This window comes from Notolepis coatsorum, assembly GCF_963971535.1.
Source record: "Notolepis coatsorum genome assembly, chromosome: 20".
Classification (NCBI taxonomy): Eukaryota; Metazoa; Chordata; class Actinopteri; order Aulopiformes; family Paralepididae; genus Notolepis; species Notolepis coatsorum.
The window spans coordinates 20283593-20297896 of record NC_140184.1 but is presented as its reverse complement, the minus strand read 5'-3'; the positions used below and the strand labels follow the sequence as shown (position 1 = coordinate 20297896).

The 14304-nt window shown below is 44.2% G+C and overlaps 1 protein-coding gene across 1 annotated transcript in view; it reads left to right on the top strand.

The window, feature by feature from the left end:
- The window catches only part of cep89 (centrosomal protein 89), a 371884-nt gene that overhangs the window by 112409 nt on the left and 245171 nt on the right, over positions 1 to 14304 (top strand). The window contains exon 17 of the mRNA XM_084337069.1: positions 1193 to 1282. Within this exon, the coding sequence (XP_084193195.1) occupies positions 1193 to 1282 (90 nt within the window). The remainder of the gene's footprint in view (positions 1 to 1192; positions 1283 to 14304) is intronic.

Here is a 14304-nt window from a genome sequence, read left to right as displayed (position 1 = left end):
GACCGTCCAATCAAACTCTGATTGAGCGACTGCCCTTGAGTTGCTGTTTATCCATTTTGCCCTCAGAGAAGATTGCCCATCAGCTCTATTTCTAGTTTATTCCCCCCCTCACTCCTCCACATCGCTGCCACAGCTCACTTTGCCTCACAGATTTAAAAGAGTAGACTTCCTGTAAGAAAGGAAAATGCTAAGAGTGAATCTTGAGAACTACATCCGGTCCAAAAATGTATAAAACATCTTTGAATTATGGTCAGGGGAGGGAATTCACAGTACAGTTGATGTGATTTTAGGAACCTTTTGTACGTCCTGAACTGAATCAATTATGTGCTGTGAGTTTAAGGGGACATATTATGGAAAATGGGTTTTTCCTAGTCTTTGTATGGATTTGGCAGTCTGGGGGGAAATTGCATAGGTATCTCCTTGCTGTTTGGCCAGGGTTTGCCAGGGTTGGCTTCAGATTAACAAACGTAAACAAGCTGTTCAAATGGATTGCCTTTCCTTTGTGATGTCACACAGATTGAATTAGCTTTGATAAATCTTGTTAGTTTAGCTTTTTGGAGCCAGGAACACTGCTTATCTAATGTTTATAAAAGTTCTTTACTGTTAGGAGTGGGTAGCCAGTGTGGAAGAATCTAACATCATTATTGTCTGTTCTCACATCTTTGGGAGGGGCCCAGGGCCCTACAGCCCCCACCCCTCCTCCACACAAAAGGCCCAGACGACCATCTCTCCTTGAGTGTGCTTTCGGTGGCCACATTAAAAGCACATTCCTCTTTAGCCAAGCTCATTTGACCTCTCTTACATGTACTTTGATCCATGTGTTTTACTAATACATCTATATTGATCATGAAGATCTGTCCACGCACATAATTAAAAAAGTAATTAATAAAACAGTTTATTTGTCAAAAAAACTCACAAACATGTATAAAATTGTGGAGAAAATACATAATATGTCCCTGTTAATGTTCAGATGTACTGGTATGTCCATAGGGGTTCCCATAGGCATTCATAAATGAGATAACCACTCATTTTGTAACTATTTTTAATGATCATTTCTCCCTCCCTCCCTCCCTCCCTCCATCTTTTCTCCTCGTCCCTTTTTAATTTTTTTGTATCCCCACCTCCTCTTGATCCTCCTCCACGCTCCACTCCCAGATCCATAACCCTTCCTTTGCCCTCTCTGCCCCCCTAGACCATGGCCCTGAAGCAGGACAAGCAGGGGGTGCTCACCAGCTTCGTGCATGGCACTCTGCATCTCGGAAAGCTCCAGGAGAAGGTCAAGGTAAGCCCATCCGCAACCGCCTCCGCGCCGCCCCACCGGCTCAGCTGTCTCCCCTCTCCTCCCCAGACAATTCACCTTCATTCACAGGAATTAACCACCTTCACCTCTGCTCTTGGGAGCAGTTCCCCCCCACAACTAGCCTGCCACCTCGGTCCTGTGTGTTGCTGGCGGATAGATGGGAGGTCTGTGTTAAGTGTGTGTGTGTGTGTGTGTGTGTGTGTGTGTGTGTGTGTGTGTGTGTGTGTGTGTGATTGTGCAAATATGTGTGTGTGCGTGCTTGTGTGTGTATGTTTATGCACATTTGTATGTCCATGTTTCATAATGTACAGTATGGGCCTGTGTGTACATGCATTTGCTTGCCCGCATACGTCTTTTGCATCTGTCTGTGCCTCTAGGTAGACGGTATGTAAGCATGCCTATAACCAGTCCCTCCCTACGTGGATGTGTGTGTTTTGGTAGTAGGAGGCCCTGGGGAGCTGTTACCCTGAGCCTCCGTCTTTAGTGTGGTTCCTATTGATTGGCCTGTTACACTGCGCTCGGTGAAGCATTGTGCCGCCGGCCAATGCTGACATGTCAAAAACATAATTAAATGAAGCATGCTCCCAGCTCCAAGCCTCTCATTTCTCAAACAGAGGTCACTGGGCTGTTGCATACTCCCTCCCCCATCTTGAACTTATATATCTATATATAAACTGCAGGCTATGCTGTTAGACTTTCCCTGTGTCATGCATGTGTCATGTATTCACCTTGTGTTTCCAGGCAACGCCGCCAGCTTGCAGCTTTTATATTTCCGTGTGCGCATAACACAGTATCTAGAAATGGATATATTAGTCCGTTTTTAATCAACAGCGCTAAGCCAGCTGTTCTTTTTCTGTACAGTTGTCTTTGTTGTAAGGAGACTGAGCATAGCTGAGCAGGTTTGTTTAGCTAGGGTTGGCTTCAGATTAACACATTAACTGCCACGGAGTTTGCCCGTCTCATACCACTCTCTGCCACCACTCTAAGCCTATGGAGATGTTCACCTTCTTTGCAGGGCTATAACTTTTTAAATTGTATTGCTAAATTGACATTACTATGGCCCATTCAACATCGATTATCTATCGTTCAGGATGTAGGAACGTTATACTTTTTCATTCATAGATTCATACGAAAATACCGTCTAGAATATAAATATGTTTTTATCGTTTTCTGCAGTAATTCCTAGAACGTGAGTTATAGGCATAAACGCATATATAGATGATCAACTGCCGTTTGTTGCCGATACACGCTATATTAAAAATGTCAACTGTACATGATCCTAAACGTTATGACTGATCATGCGCGGCTGAACGGGGGGGGGGGGGGGGGTTGTTTATAATTCCGTGATCGTCAGTAAATGCTTTATGTAGTATGGGTGATATATTGATCAGAGCAGTTTGCATTAATAATAATAAACACTCACGCTGAAAATGACGTCAGCATCCTCTTACCGTTTGCCGATCCCACTTATTTGACGTGGATCGACTCGATCCATTTCCGGTTTGTATAATAATAATAAACGCCCAAATCATATCGATTATTGAGTTATGGCAGCGATCCATATACACAATGTGTGTCTAGAGTCCCGCAACAATATGTGAGTGCCGGACCCATTTCCCCGGTGCACCGAGATCACCAGAGATCCATTTCCGGTTGTAACTCGCCGATCATCCACCAGGCGGTAGTATTGAAGCGTTGCAGAGTTGTGCAGGCGCTCCCACTGTATCAGCCGAGGCTGGGTGAGGGAATTATGAATACCATGGCGAAAAAATGAAATATGATCTCAATAACGTCGTATGCCGTGGAATGGCAGAATTAGCATGACCTTGAAACACGTTGTATGACGTTATTGGCGCCAGATGTGTTAACGAGCATAATAAACACACTGTTCAAATTGATTGCTCTTTGTGATGTCACACGCATTGAATTAGCTTTGATTAATCTGTTAGTTTAGGTTTTTCGAGCCAGGAACACTGCTTACTGTACCTAGTGTTTGTAAAAGTTGGTGTGGGGTAGCCAGTGTGGAATAATCCAACATCCTATTGTCTGTTCTCACACCTTTGGGAGGGGCCAAGGGCCCTACAGCGCCCACCCCTCATCCACACACACGGCCTAGACTTCCATGGCCTCGGAGTTCAGCAACCAGAAATAAAGAAAAATAATGGTGAAAGTGGTTGGGACTAATAAAGTGAATTGACCATATTCACACAGCAGCCATTTAGCTCTTACAGTATATGTCATGCTCAGGTTGGGATTCCTTTCCACCCTGTTCCCACTCAAGGTGAGATAAGAACAAAATGGTCACCGTGTGATTATGGTCAATAGAGGCATAATAAAGGAAAACACTAGCAGACAGACTTGCCTCTGTGGCGGGGACTCTGCAATGGAGTGGAACACTTGTTCTACCTACCGATATCTCGTGGAGGGCAGAGCAGGGACAATGCTAATCACTGCTCATGAAGTCATTCTGAGTGATCATCCTGTCTAGCCATTTTGATTATGGCAGTGGAAAATGGGATCTCTGACAACGCTTCCGAATCTCCCATCAGTGCTTAATTGGGATGTCATCTGGTTATAGAGAAGACCTCTGTTTTATCATTGATATTATGGTTAACGTCTTTATCATGCTGTTTAAATCATTGATATACAGTATGGCTAATGTCTTTATCATGCTGTTTAAATCATTGATATACAGTATGGCTAATGTCTTTATCATGCTGTTTAAATCATTGATATATGGTTAACATCATTATCATGCTGTTTTAACATTGATATTATGGTTAACATCATTGTCATGCAACCATGGAAAACCAAGAGCTTGATGTAGAGTAAGGGGGATCCTAATTCCCAAGGAGAAAGAGTCCTCAGATTTAAACCAATTTCTGACCATATCCCTCCTGAATGTAGAAGGTAATATCTTCTTTAGTATAGTGGCACAGGGGCTAGCAAACTGTTTAGAAAGGAATATTTTAATAGATACCACAGTTCAGAAAGCAGGAACCCCATGTTTTGCAGGAGGCATAGAACACACTAGCATGATATGGCACCAGATTCAGGCAGCCAAGCGAGATACGAGAGATGCAGTATTTATAGACCTGACAAATGGTCGGTAGCGCATATCCTTTTTTCGAGTGCTTTTGATTTATTTTGTGTGCCAGGGGTTATTGTAAACTTGGTTAAAACATACTTCTAATATATTAAAATGTGTTATATAGATTTTACAACAGCATGGCAGAGACTGGAGATTGGCATTATGGCAGGGAGTACTATTTCCCCACTAGCATTCAAAAGGGTGATGGAAGTAATTATTAGAGCATCAATGTGAGTGGTAGGTGGGGAGAGACGGCAGGGTGAGCTGTGCCTCCAACCAATTATGGCTGACAGTACATGGATAATATGACTCTGGTGACCATGACAGTGCCTTGTACAAAAGAGTTACTGAATAAGTTAAATGAGAATCTCAAACGGGCTAGGATGAAGAATGCGTCTAGTAAGTCGAGAAGCCTTTTCATTGGCCAGAGGGAAGGTACGATAAGATAAGATAATCCTTTATTGATCCGCTTGGGAAAAATCGGATGTCAAAGCAGCATGGGGGGGGGGGGGGGGGGGGGGGGGTACAGGGTGGGGGATGCATTATAGGTATCCATCTATAAGAGACAAGTCAGTGAAAGGTTTGGGTAGGTGGTATAATGGGGAGTTGAGTGATAGTGAAAAGATAGAGCAACTTATGAAAGATGTTGCAGAGGGGATATGAAGGATAGATGAGTCAGGGCTTCCAGGCAGGTTTGGTTTATTCCCTAAGTTGATGTGGCCATTGACAAATATAAAGTGCCAATATCAGAGGTGGATTCAGATTCAGATTCCTTTATTGAGCCATTTGTGTAAAAACACATTGGTAATTGTTGCAGCAATACAGTGTATGCATTTTGAGAGGTTGGGTAATTCAGACATTAGGAAATGGCTAGGAGTTACTCTGTGTATTAGTAGTGAGTAGGGATGCTCGATATTGGCTTTTTTACCGATACCGATATTCCGATATTGTCCAACTCTTAATTTCGATACCGATACCGATACCGATATCAACCGATACCGATATATGCAGGGTTTCCCCCCAAAAAAACGGAATAATTTCAGGTAACTAATAATTTCACTGGATGCATTCAAAAGGCTTTCTAAATGTAAGCATTATCTGTGCAAAATATGATAATTAAAAAAGTTACATTACATATCTCTTGTTGTTGAATTAAACCAAAATGCATACTTTTGACAATAAATAAAATAAGAATTGGTTTTTACTTGCTTGCCTGGGTAAATAAAGGTTAAAAAAAAAAAAAAAAAAAATTTTTTTTTTTTTTTTTTTACCGATACAGATATTTTCCGATATCACATTTTACTGCCGATATCGGCCGATAATATCGGTCGGCCGATAATATCGGACATCCCTAGTAGTGAGGCATTGTATGGGAAAGGTATCCCAAGGTGCCGTTGGCCTAACTTCACAAAACACACAAGTGAAGTGAAGGGAGGTGCCCACTTGATAACCCTGGTGATATGCTTCCTCTCACTGCCTATCTATATACACGTTGGGTTGTGGTGGCCATCAGCGGCCATGTGGTAGAATATGTAGCATTAGCATTATCAATACCTGGAGCTCAAAGTAGGGCTGGGCGATATGGCCTCTAAATGATATCGCGATATTTCTTGGCCATATCGCGATACACGATATATATCGCGATATTTTGACATTTCCTCTAAAGCACTTAAAAATGCTTGATTTAACCCTTTGATGCATAGTCACGCCAATATGATGATTATAATAAGTCCCTGCAACATATGTTTGCATTATTAAACCATGAAGATACTTTAAAAAATAATTTAATGAAAATGTACTAAGAGTAGTCTACTGACACACTAATAAAAAAATGTATTTACATCTAAGACAATTTATATAAAAACTCTTGGGTGCCTAAGACTTTTGCAAAGTACTGTGTTTTCTATCCACTTTAGCCAAACACACACACACACACACACACACACACACACACACACACACACACACACACACACACACACACACACACATATATATATATATATATATATATATATATATATATATATATATATATATATATATATATATACACTACTGTGAGAAAATAATAATCACACACAAAGGGATAACGGTTTATAGCAGACTTAATGATTTTAGAATATTTCAGATAATGAAATTAAATGTTTATATCATCAACTATCCAGTTAGTATTTATACTGTAACGTTTGGCTACTTTAAATCATTGAATGTAGAGAGAGAGCGAGAACGTGCAAGAGAGCCAGCCCCCCCCTCGTCTAAGCTGCCGTAGGTGATGATGTCACACTCAAATGTAAACAGGAAGAGTTTAACACACGGAGATGGAAACTGGATGATATAAAGAAACGAATAACCAATAAATATGAAGTTATGTTTAAACCGTCAAGCGTTGTCAATATAACCCACCCCCTTTCCTCACGAATGGAACTAGTGTTGTGGAGTCCGCTTTGAGCGTTTTCCAGGGTTAGCAGCTAACGCTAGTTAGCTTAGCATAGTCCTCATGGATAACTTGGTTAGCAGCTAACGTTAGCCCATTGCTCGTGTCAATTAAATTGCATGTCATTAAAGGTCTGCGCTGGTCTGTCTAATGAAATTACAATTGCATGTCATTTAAGGTCAGCGCTGGTCATGTGTCTATAATGAAATGAGAGTAAAGCTCTGCGCAAAAGCAAGTCTCATCTCAGCCGCAACGTGACAACATATACTCGATGTTCACGATATAGTAATTTACTACATCTCATGTAGAACAAGCCGCGATACATCGAGTATACTCGATATATCGCCCAGCCCTAGCTCAAAGGCGCATGGGTCTGTTGAAGTTGGCAATGCAGTTTGGGGGCCATTATTGGCTGTTGTAGTGTGTAGTTCAATAGTACAAGTATGTATAGGCATATTAGACTTTTGGTAATGGGAGTGGGTTTCTTCATTGAGCGCTTATCCTTATCATTAGGGTACAAGTATCTTGTGTTTTTATTATTAATAATGATCTGATGGCTGTATAGATAACCAACCACCACAACAACTTCATTGTTGTACTACTATTTAAAGTGTAAAATCTCGTAAAAAAACGTAATCGCAAGCGTCGCCCCCTGATACAGCTCCACAGAGTCAGATAATTATGACTTCATGACATTTAATTAAATTCTGAAGCAGCAGCGACAACAGTGGTTGTAGGACTGTGGGATGATGGTGTTTTATTTGACTCTACCCTTGATTTATTTTGTTCCGTAGCACATGGAATGTCAAATATGGATTGGTTAAAATATCACAATACAATAACAGAAGAGCTAGCGAGACCTGGGATGGAAACTCACCAACTCCTCCATGTTTCCTCGTATCTTTCCTCTTTCCTCGCCTCCTCCTACCCGTTAAAAATGCATTGGCTGCCCGAGGGGACTGATGCATAGAGAGCCAGAGGGACCGATGGCTCATGGAAACCTCTTCTTAGGATTCTCTGCACCACCGTCTATGTGCTGCTGTAGTTCATCCCAACAAATAGGTCCAGTGTTTGTGTGTGTGGTGCTGCAGGATCCCCCAGGGAGTGACACAGACACACATATACGCTCGCACACACACACACACACACACACACACACACACACACACACACACACACACACACACACACACACACACACACACACACACACAGACACACACACAGACAGACAGACAGACAGACAGACAGACAGACAGACAGACAGACAGACAGACAGACAGACAGACAGACAGACAGACAGACAGACAGACAGACAGACAGACAGACAGACAGACAGACAGACAGACAGACAGACAGACAGACAGACAGACAGACAGACAGACAGACAGACAGACAGACAGACAGACAGACAGACAGACAGACAGACACACACACATAGACAGACACACACACATAGACAGACACACACATACAGACAGACAGACACACACACATAGACAGACACACACACATAGACAGACACACACACATAGACACAGACACACACACATAGACATAGACAGACACAGACACACACACACACACACACACACACACACACACACACACACACACACACACACACACACACACACACACACTCATAGACACACACACATACATTGCTTTGCCAGATCGCTCTTGAAAAAGAGATTTTAATCTCAATGATGCTTATCTGGTTAAATAAAGGATTTGATTGATTGATGCAGACACACGCAGACACACGCAGACACACGCAGACACACGCAGACACACACACACACACACACACACACACACACACACACACACACACACACACACACACACACACACACACACACACACACACACACACACACACACACACACACACACACACACACACACACACACACACACACACAGTACACACTTTAGATTCAGCATTGAGATGGGCAGGCTTATTACTGCCTTAACATTCCAGAATCCTCAGCCTCAGTTTTCCTCAGGGTTTCAGAATGTTGAGCGCCCAGCCTGCCTTGTCAACATTCAAAATGAGTTCACTTTGAAAAACCTTGTCACTTTTACTATATATATCTTAAATCCTATATTTTCTAAAATTTTAACTTTTAAGACTTACTAAATGATTGAAGCGTATTGCCAACATTCTTTATATATTATATTTCCCCAAATCAAAAATAATTATTATCATACATGCAGTAAAATACTTGATTTTGAGCTACATTATATTACTCGTGTTTCATAAAGGATACCGAAGCTTTGCTTGAGTTAGCATACAACATTGTAATATATAAAATATAGTTATACATCTCCTGTGGTAGAGAATGATTGAGAAAACTAGTTGCACATCTCACGTAGTAGAGAATGATTGAGAAAACAACTTGTATTCATAAAATGCTGTTTAGGTGACAGATTGTGAATTGTGCTGGCTAGAGGTTCAGAATCCTGGTGATGGTGGGACTGTTAACCCTTTGATCGCCGGGGTTAAATTAATAATTTACCATCCCTCGCCAGCCCTATTTAACATGGAGAAGTTCCCCTTCTTTGCAGGGCTATAACTTTTTAAATTGTATTGCTAAATTGACATTACCATGGCCCATTCAAAGTCCTATATCTATTGTTCAGGGTGTAGCAACGTTATACTTTTTCATTCACATATTCATACTAAAATACGGTCTAAAGTATAAGTATGTTTTTATCGTTTTCTGCAGCTTTCTCCAGAACGTGATTTATAGCTCCAAATGCATTATATTGATGATTGTATACAGTTTGATAGCAATCGGCGCGAGATAAAAAATTTCAAATGGACGTACTTCTAGAAGTTACTGCGTATGATCTGATGATGACCGGATGGGCGGGGGGTCGTTTATAATTCCGTGGGCAACGTTATATCATTCATCTAGTGTGGGTGATATGATCATTGGAGCAGTTAGTATAGAAGACATTACAAAATAACGCTGAAACTCACCGTAGCTTCCTCTCGCCGTTGGGAGATGAGCGTGGAACAGAATTTTTTCTATTATGGGATATAGAAATACCCGATCCATTTCCAGGTTGTATAATAGTATATACGTCCAAATCATGTTGTTTATCGAGTTATTGGCAACGGATCGATATCCATTGTGTCGAGCTCGAGTCCCGGGACCTATAGCGAGTGATTGGACCAAATTGAAATGAGCACCAACTTCCACTTCCCTGTTTCTTCCCTGGGCGATCTGCCGATCGGCCACCAGATGGCGCTCTTGAACCGTTAGAGAGTTGACAGGGGTTCACCAGTACATATAATGTCTCCGGGGGAGAAATATGATTTCGATCACAGATTTTTTAAATATTGATATCAAAGACGCTGTACAGTGTCATCGGCAGAATAAGCATGGCGGGGAATGACGTGTTTCAGCGTCAACAGCGATTAAAGGGTTAATGACCAACGCTGTGTATGAGATGCTAGTAATTTGTGAATAAATCCAACAGGCCACCCGATGGCTAGCTGTATTAGTCTATTAATCTATGTACCGTGTGTGTGTGTGTGTGTGTGTGTGTGTGTGTGTGTGTGTGTGCGTGCAAGTGAGTAAATGTCTTGTAGCAGATATTGCAATATAACTTTCTTAATATAATTTCAAGTCAAGTCAAGAGTTTTATTTGTCACGGCATACAAGTATACAATGAAATGCGGGTGGTCTTGCCCGCAACGATGTGCAATACAGTAGTACAACATATAATAGAATCCAATAAAAACAACATTGTGCAATAAACAGGTAACATAGTGGGACATCTCGGTATCTGTACATAGTTATTTACAGAGCATGTAGGACATGCTAGGTCCTTTGGTAGTGCAATACACTGTTACTGTTGCTATACTATTTTTAAAGTGACCTTTCCTTTGTGGCCATAAGTGTGGGCGTGTGCAGCATGAGTGTGTGCCTGCTCATGTTAAAGTGGCTGCTAGTGTGCGAGCGTGCACAGCGTGTGTGTCGTGTGTGTGCTCATGTGTGCTTGTGTGTGGAGAGTTCAGTGTTCTGTGGCACTCAGTGTTCATTCAAGGCTCTGATGGCCTGGGGGAAGAAGCCTCTCTGTCCTAGTAGCTGGGGTTCGCAGGCGTCTGCCTGACCTCAGCAGCTGGAACAGGCTGTTATTGGGGTGGTGAGGGTCTTTCATTATTATGCAGGCTCTGGATTTGCACCTCTTGTATAGAACCTGCATGGGAGGTAGTGCAATACCCGTGGTACGCTCGGCTGAGCGCACCACTCTGTAGGGCCTTCTTGTCCTGTGCCGTGCTGTTTCCATACCAGGCAGTGATGTTTCCAGTCAAGATGCTCTCTACAGCTCCGGAGTAGAAGGACTGGAGTATCTTCCCCGATACTCTGAACTTCCTTAACTGTCTCAGGTGGTAGAGGCGCTGCTTCGCCTTTTTTACGACTGTGTCTATGTGTGTTGACCATGTCAGATCCTCTGAGATGTGGACCCCCAGGTACTTAAAGCTGCTCACCCTGTCCACGGTAGCCCCGTTTATCATCAGTGATGTGTGTGTCTCCTGCTGTCCTCTCCTATAATCCACGATCAGCTCCTTGGTTTTACCAATGTTCAGGAGCAGGCTGTTGTCCTGGCACCATCGTTCCAGTACCTCAACCTCCTCCCGGTAGGCCTTCTCGTTGTTGTCCGAGATCAGCCCCACCACCACTGTGTCGTCTGCAAACTTCACTATGGAGTTGGAGCTGAACTTGGCCACACAATCGTGTGTGTAGAGTGAGTACAGCAGGGGGCTCAGAACACAGCAGGGGGGACCCGATGCTCAGGGTGATGGTGTTGGAGGTCTGACCCCCCACCCTGACCGCCTGGGGTCTTTCACCTGGAAAAGCGCTATATAAAATAGATGTATTATTATTATTATTATTATTACCCAGGCGCTCAGGGCGGAGATCAGACCCAGCTCGATCAGCTTGTCCACCAGTCTGGTGGGGACTATGGTGTTGAACGCTGAGCTGTAGTCAATGAACAACAGTCTCACATAGCCCCCCTTCTGGCGGTCAAGGTGAGAGAGGGTGCTGTGCAGTACCTGGGAGACCACGTCATCAGTGGACCTGTTTGTCCTGTATGCAAATTGCATAGGGTCCATATCACTGGGGAGGGAGGCACAAATGTGATCCTTGACCAGCCTCTCGAAACATTTCATGACCACAGAGGTGAGTGCCACCGGTCTGTAGTCATTGAGACATGTTGGGGAGGGTTTCTTCGGTACAGGGATGATGGTAGACATCTTGAAGCAGGCAGGGACCACTGACTCCGCCAGGGATTGATTAAATATGGCGGTGAACACAGGGGCTAGCTGGTTGGCACAGGACTTAAGTATGCGTCCTGTTATACCATCTGGGCCAGCCGCTTTCCTGGTGTTCACCTGCATAAATGCTCTTCTCACACTGTGTTCCGACAACGAGAGAGCGTCCCCGCCCCCCCGCGGTTGGCCCCCCCCCCCATCCACAACAGCCGGCGCGCCAGTGACGTCACTAGCCGTTGAGCCAGCGGCGCCACCGTCTACACCAAACCGAGCGTAGAAAGAGTTGAGCTTGTCCGCGAGAGAGGCGTCGTCGCTCCCCATTGAGGGGGCGCTGACTTTGTAGTCAGTTATTGTCCTCAGTCCCCGCCATAAGCCTCTTGTGTCGTTTTGTGCCATTTGTGTCTCCAGTTTATCAGCATATGTCCGTTTTGCAAGTTTTACAGCCTTGCGCAGAGTATAGACTGGAGCCTTGTACTCCTCCATGTTTCCTGACTCTCTGCCCAGGTTGTAAGCAGTGGTGCGAGAGTTCAGGGCTGCTCTGATAGTACTGTCCACCCACGGTTTCTGGTTTGCGAAAACCCGCACCTTTTTCGTGGGCACAATACCGTCAGCAAGTGTTGTTATGAAGCTCACCACGGTGTCCGCGAGCTCGCTGACGTCACTGGCGCTTCCTTGAAACATATTCCAATCCGTGTCTGCGAGCGCGTCCTGCAGCGTGGCCTCTGATTCGTCGGTCCATTTTTTTGTCTCACGTGACACGACGGCGTCACGTGATCTTTGTTTGTAAGCAGGAAATAATACGATGGAGTCATGATCAGACGAGCTTGTAGCCCCCGTCAATGGTGGAGCCGCTACAGCCTTGTAGCCGGCTCTGAACGGGGTGTAACAGTGGTCGAGTGTGTTTCCCCCTCTTGTGGAGCAGGCGATGTGTTGAAAAAAGGACGGCATCACTTTTTTCAAATTCGCCTGGTTGAAATCACCAGCTACGATCGGCGCCGCGCCTGGATGTTTGATTTGATGTTTATTGAGGTGTTCGTGTAGCTCCACCAGCGCTTTTCCAGTATTCGCTTGTGGAGGGATATATAAACGGTCATGATGACCGCGGTAAACTCACGGGGGAGGTGGAACGGGCGGCACAGAATTGAAAGATGTTCCATGTCTGGGGAGCATGAGCTTGAGAGAACATGCACCTCTTTGGGGTTAACCCAGACATTGTTCGTGAGGAGACAGACCCCACCGCCGACGCTCTTGCCGGAGGCTGCCGTGCGATCCGCTCGTAGGACGTGAAGGAGTCGGAGGAAGCGACGCTGTGTTCCGGAGTCGCTGGCTTGAGCCATGTTTCTGTGAAACACATGATGTTAACGTCTCTCATCTCCCGTTGGAAGCGGACCCTCGCTCTCAGGTCGTCCATCCTTCCCTCCAACGAACGTGCATTCGCCAGAAAGATGGATGGAATTGCTGGGCGGTAAGCAGATCTTTTTAACCTCAGCCTGATACCTCCACGTCTCCCTCTGTGCCTCTTCCTGCCGTTTCCTTTGTCTTTTCCTTTGTTGCCGGTGTCCCGCCTAATCTCCGTTGGCCATTCTAGGCATAAAGTGTCTCCAAACTCCTCTTTGAGTCCGGAGTTTAGGTCCATAAGTGTCTGACGTACCCGCCAGTGATGTTTTAATAAAAAAAGTAGAAAAACAAACATAATAGCTAAAAGTGTGCACAATCGTCGCGGAGCTAAACCAGAGGCGACTGACCGGGGTCGCGCCATAATGAAATCTAATTTCTAAGGTAGTCTTCCATTTAGAATCTATATTCCCATCTCGTGACGTTTAAAATTCTTTCAGTTTCATTGTGGTGGAATGCATTTACCTGCTGTGTAGCCAATGGCATCGAGGAGTCTCCTGTTAGAGCCTCTGGTGGTCTATATGGGTGGGTGAGGGAAGCACATCTGCCAGACGCTTCTCTATCACACTTTACAGCTACGTCATTGTCCCCCGGCCCACACCATGGCATTGTCAATGGCCATAACTCCACTACCGTTTATCCAATTATTACACAACTTTATATATATATATATTAGGGCTAACTTTGACTAGTTGAATAGTCGAATAATCGATCGAAAGGAGCCGTAGTTGGGCGCCCCAGTGGCGAACCACATAGCGCGCTCAGCCGCGACACGTGCGACCCGG